We start from the raw sequence: 24,323 nt of genomic DNA, 5'->3' as shown, positions 1-24,323 counted from the left end.
GGAGAGAAAGAAGTTTCAAATACTGCATCATTTTTATTTTTCCATCTGTCACCTTACACAATAACATCCAGCTCATCACTACATTTAAATACCTCAAATACTCTGATTACACTTTTTTGTAACAGGAATTTAAAAAAGCCCACCTTCCTCCGTACAAACACAGAGTCCAATTATAACACATTCTGAGGAAACTCTTACCTTTAATACATCCCTCACCTCATGTACCTGCAGGTGTGCAAACGTCATTTATCTCCACTAACGGGATTGTTGTTTTAACAAAATTACTCAGCAAGACAAACCTTAATTTTTTGTAATCCTGATTTAGATTCAAACAAGAGTTTTGTTACCTTTTAATACAAGTGATTCAATATTTAATTCAAATTTATTTAAAAGATCCTTGGCTGATCTCTACACAGTTTGGTGGAATGATTCTACTCATCAAGGCAAACCAGACTTTAAATGTTGGTCTGAATAAGGGTTCAAATGAGAATCACCCCACCCCCAACGAACAGTGCAAATATGTTTATAATGTTGATTTCTGAGTTTTAAGCCTCCCCGAAACAAATCCCGATCAAAAATTTCCATAAAAAAAAAAAAAAAAACCAATTCTCCAGCCCCCACAAAATCCTCTCTTGGCTAATCTCCACATAACTTGCCCTTCTGAAGCAGAAGTAAACTTTCAGTTTTGGTCTCGATTGGCATTCAAATGCTGATTACATTACTAAAAGAGACTACTGCACTGATCCCACTGAAAACTGTCGCTTACCATATCACATAGACAAACTGGGAGGTCTGACCTCCTCATGTGCCATTTTGTTTGTAAAGTGCAACATTTAAACACGGGGGGGGGGTTCATACCTCCCCCCCCAGCCATCTATCTTCAAGACTACAAGTTCTGTCATTTTAGTATACAGCAATTTTAAAAGATTATTTTTGTTAGGGTCTTTAGGCTCATGCAACTTGTACATCGGTCTGACTTGTGTTTTCCTTTTTATGATGCATTTGACAGACATGACATAGTACAGAAAACATGGTAACATTCATCAACAGCTGGATCTTAAAGTTTGTAAATCAGAGAGGAAAAAATGCTTATAGCAGGAAGTTTTGTGATGAAGAACTGTGATACTTTGTGTGTTTAACATAGCCAACTGCAAAAGGCCAATAAAAGCCAACTCCACACAGTTTCTTAACACTTACAACTCCTTTAAAGTATTCCTCACAGTTCCCCTCTTGGATTTCACATGATTGAAGCTCTGCAGTCGCTAACTTTCAGCATTTATTTAGTTCTTAAGGTCATTGGTAAAACTACATCAAGTTGGCGCAGGTGCTAGAAGGTGTTTTAGCGCCGCATGAAGGGTAAACAGGAGCAGCATTGCCGGAAGGGGTTTTTTTTCTTGTGTTGGATGGCCCTGTTCAAGCGAAAGTTTCCTTGTTTCACATATTCGCCGGTCCTGGACACATGAGCCTCAATGTTGTTGAGCATGACCCCCTGCTCCTCCACCAGTATGGCCATCTGCAGGAACAGCTCATGGACTTCGTTCATCCTGGCCTCCAGCTCCACCAGCTCCTTGTGTCGGCCTTTGATCTCATTCAGCGCCCAGCGGGATGAGTGTCCACTTTGCGTCTGAAGGTTGTGGGAAAGCTCAGCCCAACCCTCGCAGCCTTTGTCCACCAGCTCGTCCAGCTGCTTGTCTGTGATTTTGGACCCCAATATAGAAGCCTGTCTCTGGATCCGTCCTCGACACGCGGCCCTCCGCTTTTCCTCTGCGGTGTTGTACTGTCTCATGGCAGTGTGGAAGGCGAGCGTGAGAGCGTCGTACTGAGTGCGAGCAATCCGGCTCACGGCAGAGTTGGGGCCTGCTTGCTCCTGTAGTTCTTTGCTCTGTTTTCCAAAAGTCTGGAGGCGTGTATGGAGGGCCTCCCCATGCTGCTGGAGCCCCCTGGCAATCGAGTCACAGTTTCTTTTGAGCACGCTGAAACACCGCGTGGTGGTAGTGAAGCATTCACTGTTCATGCAGAAACGTTCTACTTCTAACTGGAATGAAGAGATCTCCTTTTGTATAGAGTGGACCTCCTGCAGAAGCTCATCAATGTCCGAGGACTTAAACACAACTACCTCTTGGGAAAAATCAACCTCATCCACATTTCTTTCAGGACCATAAAACTCTAGACTGTTGTCCTGCTCTTCTCTTATGGCCTGCAGCCTCTCCAGCATGTCCCGCATTTTGCCTGAAGGAACAGAAGAAAACATATCTGATTTAGAATTTAACAGCAGAAACTGAAGTAACTGGAGATTTGTGCTTAAACACCATTTGTGAATAAGGCCAAATGAATTTTCCCAGTTTTCAAGCCACAAGTTAGTTAAAACTATAGTGAGGCAGATGTGTGAATTATCACTACAATTGAGCATTTTATAGTAAAAGTACCAAACACACATATTGTTCATCCTTTTACTGTGCATCTGGGAAGTATTCACAGTGCTTCACTTTTTCCACTTTTTGTTATGATACAGTCTTATTCCAAAATGGAGTAATTTGTTTGTTTTTTTTAACCCTCAAAGGTCTACTCACAGAACCCCATAATGACAACATGAAAAATGTCTGAAATTTTTGCAAATTTCTTAAAAACTAAGAAATCACATGTACATAAAGTATTCACACGCTTTACTCAATACACTATAGTTCTACCACTACATTATCCAGCTGAGGTTGGTGGAAACCCCCCCAAGGATGGCCATCGTGCCATAATGCTCTTTGTTAGTATGTCGTATGAAAACAAATTTTTTGACATTCTGAATCCATTCCAATCACCATTACATTGATGATTAAAAATAATAATAATTAAAAAGGAAGGATCAAGTTTGCCATAATATGCAATTTTTTTATTCTATATCAAACAATTTCTTTCCAAAGTTTGGTGCTTTTACCATAAAACAGACAGTGTTAGTGGAAAAAAAAGTTTTTTTATGCACATATTTGGGATTGTTCAGGGAAAATAGATATTAATAATAATAGTGATGATGATAACTAGAGCACCGCGCGCGTACAGTGCAAAACCTCTGCCAACACTAGTTTCCAGTTCCACAAATTTTTACCTTGGAAAAAAATTTCAAGGTTAAACTCCTGTTAGAAGTGGCTCAGTTACATGTGATCAAATGTCAGGAGTATGTATTTAGTTCATGTACTTGAATCAAAGTTTTTTGTGGTGTCAGGTTTTTTCCCCTAGTTTCTGAGTTCTTTTTCAACCAACGTTCTTCTCTGTTATGCACATTTTGTCATTGCTTTTTGGCACTTGGTATACGACTGATAACTGGAAGATAGACAAACGGGCATAAAATTGGAACCTCCATCCAGTTTTGGTTGGGTAGGTAAATCCATAACAGAAAAGTCAGAGTGATTGAAGCACTTTTGATTGAGATATAATGCAAAATGTACACCAAATAGGCTTTTCAATATTAAATTCAAATGTTCACCATATCCACCATCTTGATCAGATCTGGATCAAACTTTGTCAGGTGACAGTGAGTGCCAGGCTGCACCTCACTTTCAAATACGAGAGTGATTGGGGCACGTTTGATTAAGATATAATGTAAAATATACATTAAATGGGGATTTCAACAGCCACAAAATCTGTAATCTGGATCAGATCCGGATCAAACTTTGTCAGTCAATAAAGGATACCTTCCTACACAAGGCTTTCAAATATGAAAGAAAGTGGATCTTTTTTGACAGAGTTATGAATTTTTTAAAATTCATTTAATGTTAAAGGATAGGGATTTTTTCCAATATTTTTCCTGACTTTGAAGTTTGATCTTTGACCTTGAAAATTGAACCAGTTCTTGCCTATCAGGATATGAATCCTCTGTAAAAAAAAAATTCATAAAAACATATGAAAAATTGTGGGTTCGAGGCTGTTCACAAACAAACAAGTAGGGGCAAAAACATAACCTGGAATTCTTTCATTTCAGGCAGGAACAAGGAAGATGGGGAATTTTACAGTTGAGCAATCAACATCCATCCATTCATTCATTCATTCATTTACTTACTTTTATCAAGACAATTATAAATTCAACAATTTATACATTCAAGATCATCCCATATCAATCTTTGCCCAACAATAATCTAACACTTGCTTGGTTTTCTCACAGAAAGATTCCAAACTTATTCCAGTCCTTCACTACACAGAACACTAAGAAAGCCTGTTAAACTGTCACAGTAATAAACTTTATTCTTACCTGTTTGGAGGGAAAAACAATTCTTAAAAACCTAGCAAGTCCTTTCCACTCGTCTCATTGTGACTCAGTCCATCCAAAGCATCTTTTTCTGCTTTGTTTCGGGGAATTACCGCTCAGCCATGTGACAGCTGTTTCCAACCAGGTGATAGATATTAACTGCACATCCAAACACTTCCTTGATTTCTTTTTTTTCTTTAATGTGCCTAGTTTTGTTCATGAAGTCTTATGCCAAATTCCTTCAGATGATACAGTTGGTAATTAGGCCATCTATCAGGCACATTTGGCACCAAATGTTAGACAGTACAATCCTAGATTTAAAAAATAAATATAAATAAAAAAGTTGCTTGGTTACAAATGGATGACACCTGTGTCTGAAGTGGGAGGAGCGTTCCAGGTGACTAGGAGTGTGTGTACACCAGAACACGTCAGACCTGTAACAAAGCATCTAAAGTATGACACACAACAGTATACAGAGAAGTTCACAATATATCTCTTTATTTTTCAAGTTGACATGGATTCCATGTTCCAATAATAAATAAGAACCACATTCAACCATTTTAATGACATCACATTTACATGACACCACAGCAGAATTACAGAAGAGGTGTGATCATACATATAGTCCAAAAAAAAAAAAAAAAAGCAGTGAAACTAAAATCAGCAAATAATATATCAATTCTCTGCACTTATATAATAAAAATAAAATAAAACTGTGCTTTAAGGATGTGGTCATCAAGAGATGGTGAACATTCCGGGAAATAAAAATATTTATTATACATCTGACTGAAATCCTTTGTTCTGATTGGCTGATTCTTATGTAATAATTGCAATACTTTTCACAGTAAATCATCCAAAGCTAACAATAGCCACATTATTGACTGATTCTGCACCATTTCGGGCAACATTATGAGTGATTGCGGACCGATTTTGTCATAACGAGGCAACAATGTTTTTGTTTCTAGTAAATTTAAATTAATTATATGTTTCTAGTAAAAATAACCAAAAATAAAAAGAATAAAAAATGACTTAGCAAATTTTTCTCACAACTGCAAAGATAAATTTATTAACTACACAGATGTATAATAAAACATCCATCCATTTTCTTCCGCTTTATCCGGAGTCGGGTCGCGGGGGCAGCAGCTCAAATTTATTGCATTTTATTTGACACATTGCAATTATATTAAATACTCAACAGGCTGGGGGGAAAACAAACATTTTTATATTCGTCTCATGAACTCAAACTTTGACACACATTTTAAATATTTTATACAACAATTACACAATGAATAATAATGTACACCATTTTAAAATAGTTATCTTACCCAGGGGTGTAGCCAGGAACTCATGGTTTGGGGTCAGTTGGGGGGGGGGGGGGGGGGGGGGCACTAATTGTAGCATTTTTCTTTTTTAGCAATTTTGACAATTACAGGGTGGGCAAGTGGTGGTGGTTAGTGTAGAACATTTCCAGTTCAAACCCGACCCCTGCTACATTTTTCCATGTAATGTGGAGTTACGTCGGGAAGGACATCCGGTGTAAAAGTTGTGCCAAATCAACATGGAAACCCACCTTGGATCAACTGTGGCAATCCCAAGTGAAAACAAGGGAGCAGCCCAAAGGACTTTTAGTGTTTTGGGCATTTCAAGGCATTTAGCAGTTTGAAACAGTGTATCTGACAACTGGTTCACTCAGCATGTTAAATATTTTTGAAAGAGCATAATTTATTAAATTTTTATGACAACATTGTCATTTAGTGTTTGGAAGATTTCCTGAAACCTCAACGAGACATAGCAGGATATCACGAGTAGCACTGGCAGGTAGTGGTAGCCATTGGCACCAAAATGACAACTGATTTTGGGAAAACACCATGGATGTATGTTCAGTCAACCAATTTATGCAATTATTTGTATTGTTTACATAACACAGTTTCGATCTTACAAGAATAAAACCAAGATTTGTTTTTTTTTCCCATATGACTGCCATTTTGGTGCAACGGGCTGCCAGTGCCCCTATGAGGTTCCTATGGAATAAAGTTTCAAATTAAAAACAAACATATGCCTCCCCAATACACAGATTTTCCTGTTTATGCTCCGACTTAAAGTGTTGGTCCAAGATATCCCCCAACAAAGCTCCAAGTAGTCCATATGGTAAAATTAAACCACTTGCCACAAAGGGCCAACGGAGTGCGTGATGTCATTGTCACTAAAATTAACATTAAATCGGTGTGTAACTTTGCAAAAACAATGTCGGACTCTGTAGTTTTCTCTGGGCCCCTCCCCAATCAGACCGGGAGTGACATGTTTAGCCGCATGTTCTCCTTGAATTGCTGGCTGTCTGAGTGGTGTCCAAAAAATGAGGTGGGCTTCATAGATAATTGGCAAAGCTTCTGGGGAAAACCTGGTCTTGTTAGGAGAGACGGCATCCATCCCACTTTGGATGGAGCAGCTCTCATTTCTAGAAATCTGGCCAATTTTCTTAAATCCTCCAAACCGTGACTATCCAGGGTTGGGACCAGGAAGCAGAGTTGTAGTCTTACACACCTCTCTGCAGCTTCTCTCCCCCTGCCATCCCCTCATTACCCCATCCCCATAGAGACGGTGCCTGCTCCCAGACTACCAATAACCAGCAAAAATCTATTTAAGCATAAAAATTCAAAAAGAAAAAATAATATAGCACCTTCAACTGCACCACAGACTAAAACAGTTAAATGTGGTCTATTAAACATTAGGTCTCTCTCTTCTAAGTCCCTGTTGGTAAATGATATAATAATTGATCAACATATTGATTTATTCTGCCTTACAGAAACCTGGTTACAGCAGGATGAATATGTTAGTTTAAATGAGTCAACACCCCCGAGTCACACTAACTGTCAGAATGCTCGTAGCACGGGCCGGGGCGGAGGATTAGCAGCAATCTTCCATTCCAGCTTATTAATTAATCAAAAACCCAGACAGAGCTTTAATTCATTTGAAAGCTTGACTTAGTCTTGTCCATCGAAATTGGAAGTCCCAAAAACCAGTTTTATTTGTTATTATCTATCGTCCACCTGGTCGTTACTGTGAGTTTCTCTGTGAATTTTCAGACCTTTTGTCTGACTTAGTGCTTAGCTCAGATAAGATAATTATAGTGGGCGATTTTAACATCCACACAGATGCTGAGAATGACAGCCTCAACACTGCATTTAATCTATTATTAGACTCTATTGGCTTTGCTCAAAAAGTAAATGAGTCCACCCACCACTTTAATCATATCTTAGATCTTGTTCTGACTTATGGTATGGAAATAGAAGACTTAACAGTATTCCCTGAAAACTCCCTTCTGTCTGATCATTTCTTAATAACATTTACATTTACTCTGATGGACTACCCAGCAGTGGGGAATAAGTTTCATTACACTAGAAGTCTTTCAGAAAGCGCTGTAACTAGGTTTAAGGATATGATTCCTTCTTTATGTTCTCTAATGCCATATACCAACACAGTGCAGAGTAGCTACCTAAACTCTGTAAGTGAGATAGAGTATCTCGTCAATAGTTTTACATCCTCATTGAAGACAACTTTGGATGCTGTAGCTCCTCTGAAAAAGAGAGCTTTAAATCAGAAGTGCCTGACTCTGTGGTATAACTCACAAACTCGTAGCTTAAAGCAGATAACCCGTAAGTTGGAGAGGAAATGGCGTCTCACTAATTTAGAAGATCTTCACTTAGCCTGGAAAAAGAGTCTGTTGCTCTATAAAAAAGCCCTCCGTAAAGCTAGGACATCTTTCTACTCATCACTAATTGAAGAAAATAAGAACAACCCCAGGTTTCTTTTCAGCACTGTAGCCAGGCTGACAAAGAGTCAGAGCTCTATTGAGCTGAGTATTCCATTAACTTTAACTAGTAATGACTTCATGACTTTCTTTGCGAACAAAATTTTAACTATTAGAGAAAAAATTACTCATAACCATCCCAAAGACGTATCGTTATCTTTGGCTGCTTTCAGTGATGCCGGTATTTGGTTAGACTCTTTCTCTCCGATTGTTCTGTCTGAGTTATTTTCATTAGTTACTTCATCCAAACCATCAACATGTTTATTAGACCCCATTCCTACCAGGCTGCTCAAGGAAGCCCTACCATTATTTAATGCTTCGATCTTAAATATGATCAATCTATCTTTGTTAGTTGGCTATGTACCACAGGCTTTTAAGGTGGCAGTAATTAAACCATTACTTAAAAAGCCATCACTTGACCCAGCTATCTTAGCTAATTATAGGCCAATCTCCAACCTTCCTTTTCTCTCAAAAATTCTTGAAAGGGTAGTTGTAAAACAGCTAACTGATCATCTGCAGAGGAATGGTCTATTTGAAGAGTTTCAGTCAGGTTTTAGAATTCATCATAGTACAGAAACAGCATTAGTGAAGGTTACAAATGATCTTCTTATGGCCTCGGACAGTGGACTCATCTCTGTGCTTGTTCTGTTAGACCTCAGTGCTGCTTTTGATACTGTTGACCATAAAATTTTATTACAGAGATTAGAGCATGCCATAGATATTAAAGGCACTGCGCTGCGGTGGTTTGAATCATATTTGTCTAATAGATTACAATTTGTTCATGTAAATGGGGAATCTTCTTCACAGACTAAAGTTAATTATGGAGTTCCACAAGGTTCTGTGCTAGGACCAATTTTATTCACTTTATACATGCTTCCCTTAGGCAGTATTATTAGACGGTATTGCTTAAATTTTCATTGTTACGCAGATGATACCCAGCTTTATCTATCCATGAAGCCAGAGGACACACTCCAATTAGCTAAACTGCAGGATTGTCTTACAGACATAAAGACATGGATGACTTCTAATTTCCTGCTTTTAAACTCAGATAAAACTGAAGTTATTGTACTTGGCCCCACAAATCTTAGAAACATGGTGTCTAACCAGATCCTTACTCTGGATGGCATTACCCTGAGCTCTAGTAATACTGTGAGAAATCTTGGAGTCATTTTTGATCAGGATATGTCATTCAAAGCGCATATTAAACAAATATGTAGGACTGCTTTTTTGCATTTATGCAATATCTCTAAAATCAGAATGGTCTTGTCTCAGAGTGATGCTGAAAAACTAATTCATGCATTTATTTCCTCTAGGCTGGACTATTGTAATTAATTATTATCAGGTTGTCCTAAAAGTTCCCTAAAAAGCCTTCAGTTAATTCAAAATGCTGCAGCTAGAGTACTGACGGGGACTAGAAGGAGAGAGCATCTCTCACCCATATTGGCCTCACTTCATTGGCTTCCTGTTAATTCTAGAATAGAATTTAAAATTCTTCTTCTTGCTTATAAGGTTTTGAATAATCAGGTCCCATCTTATCTTAGGGACCTCGTAGTACCATATCACCCCAATAGAGCGCTTCGCTCTCAGACTGCAGGCTTACTTGTAGTTCCTAGGGTTTGTAAGAGTAGAATGGGAGGCAGAGCCTTCAGCTTTCAGGCTCCTCTCCTGTGGAACCAGCTCCCAATTCAGATCAGGGAGACAGACACCCTCTCTACTTTTAAGATTAGGCTTAAAACTTTCCTTTTTGCTAAAGCTTATAGTTAGGGCTGGATCAGGTGACCCTGAACCATCCCTTAGTTATGCTGCTATAGACGTAGACTGCTGGGGGGTTCCCATGATGCATTGTTTCTTTCTCTTTTTGCTCTGTATGCACCACTCTGCATTTAATCATTGGTGGTCGATCTCTGCTCCCCTCCACAGCATGTCTTTTTCCTGGTTCTCTCCCTCAGCCCCAACCAGTCCCAGCAGAAGACTGCCCCTCCCTGAGCCTGGTTCTGCTGGAGGTTTCTTCCTGTTAAGAGGGAGTTTTTCCTTCCCACTGTAGCCAAGTGCTTGCTCACAGGGGGTCGTTTTGACCGTTGGGGTTTTACATAATTATTGTATGGCCTTGCCTTACAATATAAAGCGCCTTGGGGCAACTGTTTGTTGTGATTTGGCGCTATATAAAAAAATTGATTGATTGATTGTAAAAGAAGCCCCTTACACACGCTGATTAATGCCACTTTAAGCAGTGAGATCAAGCTTTGAAACCACCAGATCAAAACTTTTACACCCCTCTTCAGTAACAAGCCTTTATTTATTGTGTTGAATATATGTTCTACAAACCGTGTTGATACACGTTGTACAACCATCATAAACCGCAACTAATGGTACTTGGAGAAACATTGACAGATCAGATATACATAATAACAATTGATTTATTTTTTTTTAACAATTATCTTGGTTGGGTGTTGATAGTGACTGGAGCACCAATCTTGTCAATAACCAGCTTGATAGTGCAGGATGGAAAATATGGATGACTGGTTGGTGACTTCAGCTTTACAGTTCTTAGTCAACGCAAGGAAAACAGCTGCAGAACATCTTTTTAAAGGGGTTGTTCCGGTCATAGCGTTTGGCTGTTTCAAGTTCGACAATAGCACCTTGTATGCGTCCATCTGTTTTCTGAACATTGGTTTGGATGGAGGTCATCATGGGTCCCTGCTCCTCCACCAGCAGGGCAATGTCCAGGAAAATTTCATGGATGCCCTTGATGCGAGACTCCAAGTCCATTAACTCTTGGTGACGCTTCTCAATCTGGTTCAGAGCTGACCTTGCTGTTTTACCTTCAGTCAAAATGCTGTCATTGAAGACGTTCCACTGCCCGGTCTCAATCATCTCTTCCACCTCCTCACCAGTCACCTCACGTCCAACTATCTCCATCTGCCTCTGAATCTGAGCTTTGCAGTTCTCCCGATGGCTCATCTCTGCCTCATTATAGTCGAACATAACATCACGGAATCCGTTGCTAAGGCAGGCGTACTGTGTTCTGGCTATACGAGTGATGGCAGAATTGGAACCATGCTGTTCTTCTAGCTTGTGTGCAGTCTCGTCCATGTCTCGCAGGTTTGCTAGCACCTTCTCAGCCTTAGCTTTTATGTCTGCCCCAATGGCGTTGGAATCCCTTTTGATTGTACTCGTGGTGGTGGTGCACTGGAGAATGCGAGAGTTTTGCTCGCGAAGCCGTCTCACCTCCAGGCGGATTAGCTGGATGTCTTTTTGGATGTCTTGCGACTGAGCAAAGACCCCGGCCAGAGCAGGACTGTTGTCAAAAACGACCGCCTCGTGGGGCAACTCCTCCTCTAAATCAACATTGCTGAAGGAGTCTGAGACGATGGCCTCCTTATATTCCATCGGCTCAACATGGCCGTTGGACAGTTGTTTCAAGTTGGACAATCGATCCCTCATGGTTGGGCTGAAGAAAGCAGGGTGGCTATGGATGTCAAGATGATGTGCTTGGTCTAAACTCTTTGGATCTTCTGGATCTTTCTTCTTCTAATACACATTTGTCAAGACGCCGCCGGCTGATCTGAAAGGGAAAACATTTTTAGAGAAGCATCAAACTTTGGAAATACACTTTTTTCCCCACTGTGCAAATACTTATTCAGAGGTTTTTCCTTCTTCCTTGTAAGGTAACCTGCCCAGCACAGCTCGCTGGACTAACAGGTTCTTGTAGAAGTAGTTAAAAGGTGTTGCGTTATTGCTGAACAAATTCTTTTAAACTTACGGTGGCTGAAGTGATTTGTTTGTCTCATCCAGACAATAATGGTACATCAGTTTCAGCAAACAAATTAGTAAAGGGATTATTTTAGTCTGTGAAATAAAGTGTTGGGCATTAATTTAAAAAAGTAATTAGTTATAGATACTTGTTCCTTCTCTCAAAAAGTGATGTTCAGTATGTCAATGAATTACCCCCACCCATGAACTTTAAATTCAACAATATGTTAGATTATTTATAATAAAACTGAATATTAAATATGACACTTAATAGAATAAATTATGAACAAAAAACATTGTACACTAATCTACACTATTTTAATGTTGCTGTGGGACAACATACTTTTTTAAAAGTTCAAATATGTCAATGAATTTGGATTTAACCCCTCCCCCATTTAGTGATCTTTAAATTCAACTGTATGTTTAATTATTTATAATAAAACAGAATATTATATGTTGAACAAATTAATTGGACATTTAATCAAATAAATTCTTAACAGAAAACACTGTACACTAATCTACACTATTTTAATGTTACTTTGGGACAGTATGAGACAAGACACCTATCAAATTTAATATATAGTAAGTCCCTTCGGCTGCTCCCTTGTTTGCACTCTGGGTCGCCACAGCAAATCCAAGGTGGATCTGCATGTTGATTTGGCACAGGTTTTACGCCGGATGCCCTTCCTGACGCAACTCCACATTACATGGAGAAATGTGGCAGGGGTGGGATTTGAACCCAGAACCTTCCAAACTGAAACCAAGCGCATTAACCACTTGGCCACCACCCCTATTGTACTTATTATCATTACTATGATTATAATAGTACAACAATCAAACAGAATGGATATTTTACAACTTTTGATATTTATTCCACCTCAACAGGCCACCAACTGGCCATCAGATAAATCTAAAATTAAATTCTACTTGTTCACATATACATTCTTGCCTTTTATCTCAATGAGGGTAAAATAATGAATGAATAAGTTCCAGTGTGTGAGCGTTGTAACGATGGAAACAGTAATTAGTTAGATTACCCGTTACTGGAAAAAAAAACAATGCTGTTAATAACGACATTTATTTTAACAGTGTTATTCCCATCAGTGGAAATAAAATACCAAATCTATGATTCCAAAATTTTATGATAAATTCGTTTTGTACAGCACGGAAACTCAAAATATTTTGGAAATGAACCCAAACCATTTTGGAATTTTGTGATAGGGCAAGACTGGAAGTATTGTCCAGAAACATAAGTATTGTTCAAATTTCATCTAGACAAAAACATTAGAATTAAACTAGAAACTAGAATTGCATAAAACCATGGTCAAGAAATGGAAGTATTGGTGAAATTTCCAAACTTTACATGCATTTCAGAAAACTTAAACTCTAGCCCGTATACAAATCCTAATCCTAAACTATTTATTAAGTAATAAACCAAGTAATTGGCAAGATTGTTAGGCAGCTGAGATATCAGGTTTACAGCCTTGTTCCATCATCGGAAACGCGTAGTGCCCTTCCAGAAATGGCAGTCAGGTTCAAAAACACCAAAAGAATCAGTCTGTCCTGATACAGATACTGCGTGAAACACTAATTAATATGTTCCACTCAGTATGCAAAATTGAAATGCAGTAAAACTCGCCTAAACTGTCCTTGTATAAACTGGGTACTGGCACTCACCAGACAAAAGCAAAAGTCCCAATGTTTTTGTATCGTTTTCCATATAATAATCACCCTATATACTGGATTTTGTGTAACAATTTTCACTCCCATCGGACAAAACGTCACTCCCCACCTTAATGTATTTCCGTTAAAAACCCCTTGTGTGTACTGGACAGATCAGTCTGGACGTGCCCAGTAACAGAGGTACGAAATGAAGTTCAGCACTGACACTTGCCGATTCAAGGAAAGTAGGTACGGTATTTCCATGATTAACAGCCCTAGTGTTTATTTTTTTTCAAACTGTGCTCAGACCCGGCGCCTAAACAAGACAGGCCTTTATCCAAGGCCAGCTGGCGATTATTAACAAAATGTTGCTTGCTGCCCACTGTAATATGGTGTTTCACACATATGCCTGGGTGTAGTGAACCAAAGACAAGCACTTCAGATCAGAGCCCTCTGCGTGGTTGCAAACCCTCTCTGTAGCCCGGTCAAAATAATAGAGACTGCGAGGGCTGTGATTGGGCACTTATCCAGTTTCAGTCATTCCTCTCATCATATTTGAAAAGTTTTTTTGTCAGTGTTCACACGATTACATTTTGATCATGGATCAAACAGAGGAATGTTCGGCAGAAAGGTCTGCAAATATGACCAACTTTACGCCACGGAGTTGGAAAACTATAAAGACACTCAAATGACAGATAATTCATGGAATACTATACGTGCCGTAAAGTTGGTTTGGAGGTTGATGATTGTATAAAGAAGCGGAGCTCATTGAGGGATAAATTAATCCAGAAAAAGTCACTGTTCCTGTGGTAAATTGCATTAAGATGCAGAGGAGAACTTTAAAAGAGTCATGCACATGTTGACGTGATTGCATGGCCACAGAGTTAAAGAGTTTTAGAAGCATGAATCAGGCTTTAGGATTTTAAGGTACCACTCTGCAGTGGACTTGGAAAAGCCATGACTTGACCAAATGTAATCCTTTTTAATGCACATAATGCCCGGCACTTGTTTAAGACAGGCGTTTATTTTTTTCAGATGACATTTTGACCTGGTCATTAAATGAGGCAGGCCCCTATTCCAGATCAGGTATTTAATCAAGGACATACTAAGCCTCATTGTTGCTGGGGATTCCCCGTAGATCATTTGGTGCCTCCTGACGGTAACTAATCCTTTACATACAAATAACAGATTTTGGCCATTTTATACATAGAGCGGATTTTGTCCATTTTATACATAGAGCGGATTTTGTCCATTTTATACATAGAGCGGATTTCAAATTTAACAGGCAAAATTCGCTGGTCCACCTGAATCCATTATATGCAAGTTTTATTGTATTCCAGAATAACCCTAAACCATTTAATATAAAGTAATTAGCAAGTCTACTGGACAGCCAAGATGTTGGGTTTAAAGCCCAGTTCCCACACCAGAAGTGTTCAGCACCCTTCCAGAAATGGCAGTCAGGATCAGGTGTGTGTGTGTGTGTGTGGGGGGGGGGGGGGGTACTTTGCATGTTCTAAGAAGTTTGCGTATAGGGGCAAAATTACATATATATATATATATATATATATATATATAATTTGTTGAAAAGCTTCTAGTGGGATAACAAGGGTCTAAACCTGTCTCAGACGCCTAGCAACTTTGCAAATTACTTTGTCTACAATGGTTTTGGGTTTGGATTAGCATCAGGGTCCGGATTAGGGTATAATTCTTGTAAAGTACATGAAATGTCTGGAATTTTGAATAATACTTTGCACACTTCTGAGAGTCTTGTACAGTAGCACAATGATATGGTCCAGGTCCTATTCTGGAATAGTTCAGGTTTGCAAAATGCACGGTCTGAACATGCAAAGCAGAAATATTTCAGAATTGGTCCTGAACTGCATCAAAATTCCACCACATTGCAAGACTTCCAGAACTGCGCCAAGTCATAGTCTTGAAGTGGAAGTATGGTTCAAATTCACTAACGTTTTATAAAGCGCCTTGGGGCAACTGTTTGTTGTGATTTGGCGTTATATAAATAAAATTGATTGATTGATTGATTATGCATTTCAGAAAAATGTAACAAATCCTAACCTATTTAAGATAAGGTAACTTGCAAGAATGTTAATGCAGCTCAGCTGAGACTGCAGCATCAGAACCACATTCCGACACTGGTAGTTTTCACTGGCATTCCAGAAATGGTGGTCTGGTTCGGAAGTGCCCAATAAATAAATAAGAATCAGTTTGATTTGCATACTGAGCAGAACAAATTAATTGGTGTTTGGAACCAGCTGGAAACCAACATTCTACGAATTACCGTTGGAAATAAGTGTTTTTTTTTTTTTTTTATTATTATTAAAAACAACTATACAGACATCTTGACAAAAAATTATTTGGGGCAGATAATTTTACATATTAAGAGCAAAACATTATTTATATTTACAAGTGGTGTTTTGTTTTGATCCAGTTTGTGGACATTTTGATTTACACAGAAAGCAGAATAATTTCAGACATTATTAACTGTTGCAGGATATTCCATTTTCCCATTTGATGAAGGTTCCTTACCTGTCGGTACCTCTGCTGATGAAGTCCTTCGTCCGTGACGAACTGTCTGTGGAAGTTAAACCGGTGTTGAGCTCAGGTATTTTTGGTGCCACGTGACTGCGGGACTCTGGAATGAAACCCGGTCGGTTTGGATTGAAACCACAGTAACGTTGGAACTCAGCGAGTGACGAGTTAAAGTCATACTTTATCATTTAAAAAAAAAAAAAAGTAATACAACTTCTAGCACTTTGATAAAGTCTCAAAATCTTTCAGAATGGTGGCCGTAAAAAAACAAAATAAATCCAGAAGCAGGGGCGTAGTAAACTTTCAGGCTGGGAGGTGGAACTTCTAACATGCACTAGGTGTCGCCATTGTGCTCTTTCAAATGTTTTGAAACTTATATATATACGAGGGCTGTCAATAAAGTTACGGTCCTTTTTATTTTTTCAAAAACTATATGGATTTCATTCATATGTTTTTACGTCAGACATGCTTGAACCCTCGTGCGCATGCGTGAGTTTTTCCACGCCTGTTGGTGACGTCATTCGCCTGTGAGCACTCCTTGTGGGAGGAGTCGTCCAGCCCCTCGTCAGAATTCCTTTGTCTGAGAAGTTGCTGAGAGACTGGCGCTTTGTTTGATCAAAATTTTTTCTAAACCTGTGAGACACATCGAAGTGGACACGGTTCGAAAAATTAAGCTGGTTTTCAGTGAAAATTTTAACAGCTGATGAGAGATTTTGAGGTGACACTGTCGCTTTAAGGACTTCCCACGGTGCGAGACGTCGCTCAGCGCTCTCAGGCGGCGTCATCAGCCTGTTCAAGCTGAAAACCTCCACATTTCAGGTTCTACTGATCCAGGACGTCGTGAGAGAACAGAGAAGTTTCAGAAGAAGTCGGTTTCAGCATTTTATCCGGATATTCCACTGTTAAAGGAGATTTTTTGAATGAAAGACGTGCGGACGGGTCCGCGCGTCGGGACGCAGCCGCCGCGACGCTCCGCCACAGGAAAAACACCTCTGTTGAAAGCCTTAAGGACAAGTTGGAACATGTCCTGCCTGTTAAACAATTTCTCATATACTCACTCCACTGAAAGCCATCAAAAGCCGCCTGGATTTTACAAATGGTTATCAACACGGAGGTGTTTTTCCTGTGCCGCCGCACCGCGTCGGCTGCGTCCCGACGCGCGGACCCGTCCGCACGTCTTTCATTAAAAAAATCTCCTTTAACAGTGGAATATCCGGATAAAATGCTGAAACTGACTTCTTCTGAAACTTCTCTGTTCTCTCACGACGTCCTGGATCAATAGAGCCTGAAATGTGGAGGATTTCAGCTTGAAACAGGCTGACGATGACGGCTGAGAGCGCTGAGCGACGTCTCGCACCGTGGGAAGTCCTTAAAGCGACAGTCTCACCTCAAAATCTCTCATCAGCCGTTAAAATTTTCACTGAAAACCAGCTTAATTTTTCGAACCGTGTCCACTTCGATGTGTCTCACAGGTTTAGAAAAAATTTTGATCAAACAAAGCGCCAGTCTCTCAGCAACTTCTCAGACTAAGGAATTCCGACGAGGGGCTGGACGACTCCTCCCACAAGGAGTGCTCACAGGCGAATGACGTCACCGACAGGCGTGGAAAAACTCACGCATGCGCACGAGGGTTCAGGCATGTCTGACGTAAAAACATATGAATGAAATCCATATAGTTTTTGAAAAAAATAAAAAGGACCGTTACTTTATTGACAGCCCTCGTATATATATATATATATATATATATAAATAAAAGCAAGAGAAAATAATGGATATATATGAAATAAAGACAGCAATCTTATTTAAAACAACCACCACAAGAGGTCACTAGCACCTCAAATTGCAAACCAGAATAAGGCGACTACCATATGTAAAACTTTAAAAACTCAACCCTGTCTCTGCAGTTTGTGGTGGTGGCATTACGAAAAGCACATTAATCTATGGGTTCGTGACGGGAGCACGAAAACAGGGCACTTTTCGTGATGGGGCACGATTATAGTTACGTTTAGGGGAGGGGACACACTTATGTTATGGCTAGATTTAAGAGAAGGGGCAGGATTATAAATAGCAAAATGCAAAAAAAAAAACTCACAAAAATGGGGTGCTTCTCGTGAAGGGGGCATGGAAAAAACGTGAGACTAAGCACAATATAAACTGTATACATATAAAATCGTACACCAGAATTTCCATACACTGGAGTGCATTGGACTTAATATTTTCCACAAATGCATTTTATGGTACTGATAAATTAGACATTACACTTGTTAAATGTTCTCAAATTTATTCCACTTATTTGACACATTACAACTTTATTAAATACTCAACAGGCAGGGGGGAAAAACACATATTTGTCTCATGAACTGAACCTTTATTTGACATACATTTCAAATGTTTTATACAACAATTACACAATGAATAATATACATCATTTTAAAATAATTATTTTACACAGGGGTGTAGCCAGAAACTCATTGTTTGGGGTCAGTGGGGCACTATTTATAGAGTTTCAAAGTTTTAGAAAAAAAATGAATAATTTTTCTTTTTTAGTATATTGGGCATTTCAAGGCATTTAATAGTTTGAAACAGTGCATCTGACAACCGTTTCATTCAGCATTTTAATTATTTTGAAAGAGCATAATTTATTAAATTTGTATTATAACATTGCCATTTCGTGTTTGGAGCATTTTGAAACATTTTCTGAAACCTCAAGGAGAGATAGCAGGATCTCTCGAGTGGGTGTGGCAGGTAGTGCCATTGGCACCAGAATGACAACTGACATTTTGTAAAAACACCATGTATGACGTTACTAAATGTACGAGGTCTGTTAGAAAAGTAGCCGACCTTTTTATTTTTTTCAAAAACCATATGGATTTGAATCACGTGTGATTGCATCAGCCAAGCTTGAACCTTCGTGCGCATGCGTGAGTTTTTTCACGCCTGTCGGTTGCATCATTCGCCTGTGAGCAGGCTTTGAGAGAGGTGTGGTCCACCCCCTTGTCTATTTTTTATTGCGAATAAATGTCTGAACGATTTGGAGCTTTGCTGCATCAATTTTTTTCCAGAAACTGTGAGAGACCTCCAGGTGGACACCGTTCAGAAAATTAATATGGCTTTCAGGGACGATTTTATGGGGATTACACAGATTAAGGAGTGATCCAGACGGTTTAAAGACCGCCCACAACTGCTGAGAGCGCGGCGTGCTCCCAGCCCCCATCGACAGGCTGACACCCCGCTGGAACAACCAGCTCATTTCCAACGTGAAAGCTTTGTTGATCCGGGACCTCGTCTGACTTTCACAAAAAGGCTGAAGATGTGGACATCAGCACTTTTTCGGTACATTCCACCATTACAGGAGTTTTTTTCATGGAAAGAAAAGCAGAGGGACACGCCACGGAGCCGTTCATTACGCGGGACAAAACCACCTCGGTGTTGGTCTCACAGGACGGCTTAAAGGTGGATTTCAGATGGATTCCGGTTGCTTTTCAGTTGTGTGATTATCCAATTGTGATTGTGCATGAGCTGGACCTGCCCCAACATGTCCTGGAAGGCTTCATCACGGCGTTGCTTAGCACCATGCAGCTCCACCGCGACGCGCAGTGGAGCCACTCTTCTTTCCATGAAAAAAACTCCTGTAATGGTGGAATGTACCGAAAAAGTGCTGATGTCCACATCTTCAGCCTTTTTGTGAAAGTCAGACGAGGTCCCGGATCAACAAAGCCTTCACGTTGGAAATTATCTGGTTGTTCCAGCGGGGTGTCAGCCTGTCGATGGGGGCTGGGAGCGCGCCGCGCTCTCAGCAGTTGTGGGCGGTCTTTAAACCATCTGGATCACTCCTTAATCTGTGTAATCCCCATAAAATCGTCCATGAAAGCCATATTAATTTTCCGAACGGTGTCCACCTGGAGGTCTCTCAGAGTTTCTGGAAAAAAATTGATGCAGCAAAGCTCCAAATCGTTCAGACATTTATTCGCAATAAAAATCCGACGAGAGGGGTGGACGACACCTCACTCAAAGCCTGCTCACAGGCGAATGACGCAACCGACAGGCAGGAAAAAACTCACGCATGCGCACGAAGGTTCAAGCTTGGATGATGCAATCACACGTGATTTAAATCCATATGGTTTTTGGAAAAAAAAAATAAAAAGGTCGGATACTTTTCTAACAGACCTCGTATGTATATAGAAACAAACCAGTTTATGCAGTTATGTGTATTGTTTATATAACTCAGGTTCGATCTTCAGTACAAAGTTTCACATTAAAAACAAACGTATGCCTCCCCAATAGATAGATTTTCCCATTTGTACTCTGACAAAGTGCTGTTCACAAATACCCCCAAAGTTCCCAGTAGTCCATATGGTAGAATTAAACCGTGTGCCATCAATGGAGTGCATGATATGCAAATGACGTCCCCTACACATGCTGATTAATGCCACTTTAAGCAGTGAGAACAAAAAAAATCAGCACCCTCTTGGACCTTCACGGGGTATGCTTTGAGACCAATAGTCTAGACCAGATCAAACCTTTTACACCCCTCTTCAGTAACAAGCCTTTATTTATTGTGTTAAATATATGTTCTACAAACCGTGTTGATACACGTTGTACAATCGTCATAAACTGCAACTAATGGCACTTGTAGACACATTGATAGATCAGATATACTTATTAACAATTGATTTTTTTGACCAGTTATCCAGGTTGGGTGTTTTCCACTAATCGAGCGCTCACAGAATGCCAGACTAAGATAATTGGGTATAGGTCGAGCTGGAGTTGTGCTTTGACAGTGACTGGAGCACCAGTCTTGCCAATAACCAGCTTGATAGTGCAGGATGGAAAATATGGATGACTGGTTGGTAACTCCAACTCTACAGTTCTTAGTTGACACAAGGAAAGCAGCTGCAGAACATCTTCTTGAAGGGGTTGTTCCGGTCATGGCGTTTGGCTCTTTTAATTTCAACAATAGCGCCTTGTATGCGTTCATCTGTTTTCTGAACATTGGTTTGGATGGAGGTCATCATGGGTCCCTGCTCCTCCACCAGCAGGGCAATGTCCAGGAAAATTTCATGGATGCCCTTGATGCGAGACTCCAAGTCCATTAACTCTTGGTGACGCTTCTCAATCTGGTTCAGAGCTGACCTGGCTGTTTTACCTTCAGTCAAAACGCTGTCATTGAAGACGTTCCACTGTCCTGTCTCAATCATCTCTTCCACCTCCTCACCAGTCACCTCACGTCCAACTATCTCCATCTGCCTTTGAATCTGAGCTTTGCAGTTCTCCCGATGGCTCATCTCTGCCTCATTATAGTCGAACATAACATCGCGGAAACCGTTGCTAAGGCAGGCGTACTGTGTTCTGGCGATACGCGTGATGGCAGAATTGGAACCATGCTGTTCTTCTAGCTTGTGTGCAGTCTCGTCCATGTCTCGCAGGTTTGCCAGCACCTTCTCAGCCTTAGCTTTTATGTCTGCCCCAATGGCGTTGGAGTCCCTTTTTATTGTGCTCGTGGTGGTGGTGCACTGAAGGATGCGAGAGTTCTGCTCGTGTAGCCGTCTCACCTCCAGGCGGATTAGCTGGATGTCTTTTTGGATGTCTTGCGACTGAGCAAAGACCCCGGCCAGAGCAGGACTGTTGTCAAAAACGACCGCCTCGTGGGGCAACTCCTCCTCTAAATCAACACTGCTGAAGGAGTCTGAGACGATGGCCTCCTCATATTCCATCGGCTCAACATGGCCATTGGATAGTTGTTGCAAGTTGGACAATCGATCCCTCATGGTTGGGCTAGAGAAAGCACAGTGGCTATGAATGTCAAGATGATGTACTTGCTCTAAACTCTTTGAATCTTTCTTCTTCTAATACACATTTGTCAAGATGACTCCGGCTGATCTGAAACAGAAAACATTTTTGGAGAAGCAACAATCTTTGGAAAGACACTTTTTCCCCACTATGCAAATGATTTTTAAAGACATAAACCAATACAATGTCATATTCAAACAATGACAATCCCCATCTTTTTTTTTAGTTAACCATCATCTGATTTCAGTTGTTGTACTTATTTAGATGTTTTCCTCCTTCCTTCTGAGGTAACCTGCCCAGCACAGCTCACTGGTCTAACAGGTTCTCATACAATTAGTTAAAAGGTGTTGCTGTTGTTGCCAAACAAGTTTTTTTTTTAAACTTACGATGGCTTTTATTGGTCTCAGCCAGAAAATCATGGCGCATCAGCTTCAGCAAACAAATCAGTAAAACGATTGTTTTAGAGTCTGAAATAAAATACTATAATTTGGAAATTTAATGATAAATTTGTTCTTTATAGTACGCAAATAGGAAATATTTTGGAAATGGACCTGAGTCATTTTGAAATTTTGTGATAGGGCAAGACATCTAGAATTGCACAAAACCATGGTCAAGAAATGGAAGTATTTTTCAAATGTCCAAACTTTACATGCATTTCAGAAAACTTAAACTCTACCCCATATACAAATCCTAACCCTAAACCATTTATTAAGTAATAAACCAAGTAATTGGAAAGATTGTTAGGCAGCTGAGATATCAGGTTCACAGCCTTGTTCCATCATCAGAAATGTGCCGTGCCCTTCCAGAAATGGCAGTCAGGTTCAAAATCACCAAAAGTGTGGCCTGATTCAGATACTGCGTGAAACACCAATTAATATGTTCCAGTCAGTATGCAAATTTGAAATATTTCAGAATAACCCTAAACCATTTAATATAAAGAAATTAGCAAGTCTACTGGACAGCCAAGATGTTGGGTTTAAAGCCTAGTTCCTACACCAGAAGTGTGCAGCACCCTTCCAGAAATGGCAGTCAGGTTCAGGAGTGGGTGGGTGGTGGAGGGAACCTGCTGTGTTTGTTTTAAGCAGTTTGCAAACTGGGACAAATAAATAAATAAAAAAATAAAATACAATTTATTTTTTACTCATTTGTGGAAATGCTCTCCAGTGGGAGAATAAACCTCTAAACCTGTCTCAGAACTGCAAATTATTTGGTTAAATGGTTTTGGGTTTGGATTAGCATCAGGGTCCGGATTAGGGTATAATTCTTGTAAAATACATCAAATGTTTGGAAATTTGACCTTTACTTTGCACACGTCTGACAGTCTTGCACAGTAGCACAATGGTCCAGGTCCTATTCCAGAAAAGTTGAGGTTTGAACATGAAAAGCAGATATTTTTTTAGAATTGGGCCTGAACTGGGTCAAAATTCTGTCACAGTGCAAGACTCCCAGAAATGTGCCAAGTCATGGTCTTGAAGTATGGTTCAAATTCAGTTTTTATGCATTTCAGAAAAATTTAACAAATCCTAACCTTAACATATTTAAGATAAAGCAATTTGAAAGAATGTTAATGCAGCTCAGCTGAGACTGCAGGATCACAACCACATTCAGACACTGGAAGTTCGCAGTGCTATTCCAGAAACGGCGGTCTGGTTCGGAAGTGAGCAATAAATAATACAAAAATAAATCAGTTTGTCCGATTTGTGTACTGCGCTGCACAAATTACATAACTGATGTTTGGAACCAGCTGACGACAACATTTGACTAATTACCCTTAAAAAAATGCGTGTTTAAATATTAACTATATTATACGTATATATTATCGACAGGTAATTTTATAAATTAAGAACAAAAGTGTGATTTATATTTACAAGTGATGGATTGTTTTGATCCTGTTTGTGGACATTTTGATTTACACAGAACTAGCAGAGTAATTTTGCAGGATATTCCATTTTTCCCGTTTGATGAAGGTTCCTTACCTGTTCGATCAGTATCGATGACACCGACCGGTACCTCTGCTGATGGAAGTCCTGGTGCCTTCAAACACCGTGTCCGTGACGAACTGTCCGTGGAAGTTAAACCGGTATTGAGCTCAGGTGTTTTTGGTGCCACGCGACTGTGACGGCGTGACTCTGGAATGAAGCCTGATCGGTTTGGATTGAAACCACAGTGACGTTCGAACTCAGCGTGACGTGCTAAAGTCATAATTTATCATAAAAAAAAAAAAAAGTAATACAGCTTATGATTCTGGGTTATGTTGTTTGTTCAAGCACTTTGAAAAAGTCTCAAAAACCTTCAAAATCAGGGGCGTAGTTCCATTTCTGCCTGGGAGGTGGAGTTTCTAACGTGCATTAGGTGTCGCTTTGCACTGTTTCAAAACGTTTTGAAACTTAAAGATTCTTTCCTGTCAATTTGTTTTATACAGTTCAGTTAATTTCAAACACAACGTTCATACACACACACACACACACACACACAGTTCCGATGAAGTTGGGACATTGTGTAAAATGTAAATAAAAACAGAATATAATATTT

The 24,323-nt window shown here is 39.8% G+C and overlaps 3 protein-coding genes across 4 annotated transcripts; all 3 read right to left on the bottom strand.

Annotated features, from left to right (window-relative positions):
- Positions 1-1,230: 1,230 nt before the first annotated feature.
- LOC117503471 (syntaxin-11-like) lies at positions 1,231-4,511 on the bottom strand. The gene is made up of 2 exons (XM_034162706.1): positions 4,235-4,511; positions 1,231-2,229 (listed from the first exon to the last, which is right to left on the bottom strand). The coding sequence occupies exon 2, from the start codon at positions 2,222-2,224 to the stop codon at positions 1,340-1,342; it is 885 nt and encodes a 294-aa protein (XP_034018597.1). The 5' UTR covers positions 2,225-2,229; positions 4,235-4,511; the 3' UTR covers positions 1,231-1,339.
- A 5,638-nt stretch (positions 4,512-10,149) lies between these two features.
- Positions 10,150-16,214, bottom strand: LOC117503490 (syntaxin-11-like). Its single transcript, XM_034162734.1, has 2 exons — positions 15,999-16,214; positions 10,150-11,604 (listed from the first exon to the last, which is right to left on the bottom strand). The coding sequence occupies exon 2, from the start codon at positions 11,481-11,483 to the stop codon at positions 10,587-10,589; it is 897 nt and encodes a 298-aa protein (XP_034018625.1). The 5' UTR covers positions 11,484-11,604; positions 15,999-16,214; the 3' UTR covers positions 10,150-10,586.
- Positions 16,215-20,076: 3,862 nt separating this feature from the next.
- On the bottom strand, positions 20,077-23,977 carry LOC117503463 (syntaxin-11-like). 2 transcript variants are annotated; one of them, XM_034162698.1, is made up of 2 exons: positions 23,768-23,977; positions 20,077-21,881 (listed from the first exon to the last, which is right to left on the bottom strand). In XM_034162698.1, exon 2 carries the CDS (start codon positions 21,767-21,769, stop codon positions 20,873-20,875), a length of 897 nt encoding a protein of 298 aa, XP_034018589.1. In that variant the 5' UTR covers positions 21,770-21,881; positions 23,768-23,977; the 3' UTR covers positions 20,077-20,872. The 2 variants fall into 2 exon arrangements, with proteins under 2 accessions (XP_034018589.1, XP_034018590.1); XM_034162699.1 differs by having other exon boundaries at positions 20,077-21,776.
- Positions 23,978-24,323: the final 346 nt, after the last annotated feature.

Source organism: Thalassophryne amazonica, chromosome 21 (genome assembly GCF_902500255.1).
Source record: "Thalassophryne amazonica chromosome 21, fThaAma1.1, whole genome shotgun sequence".
Classification (NCBI taxonomy): domain Eukaryota; kingdom Metazoa; phylum Chordata; class Actinopteri; order Batrachoidiformes; family Batrachoididae; genus Thalassophryne; species Thalassophryne amazonica.
Note: the sequence above shows the minus strand (reverse complement) of the source record. Positions and strands in the feature narration are given on the sequence as shown.

Bases quoted from the DNA above. Each gene is read 5' to 3' on its own strand.
- LOC117503471 (XM_034162706.1), bottom strand. From the start codon at position 2,224: ATGCGGGACATGCTGGAGAGGCTGCAGGCCATAAGAGAAGAGCAGGAC.
- LOC117503490 (XM_034162734.1), bottom strand. From the start codon at position 11,483: ATGAGGGATCGATTGTCCAACTTGAAACAACTGTCCAACGGCCATGTT.
- LOC117503463 (XM_034162698.1), bottom strand. From the start codon at position 21,769: ATGAGGGATCGATTGTCCAACTTGCAACAACTATCCAATGGCCATGTT.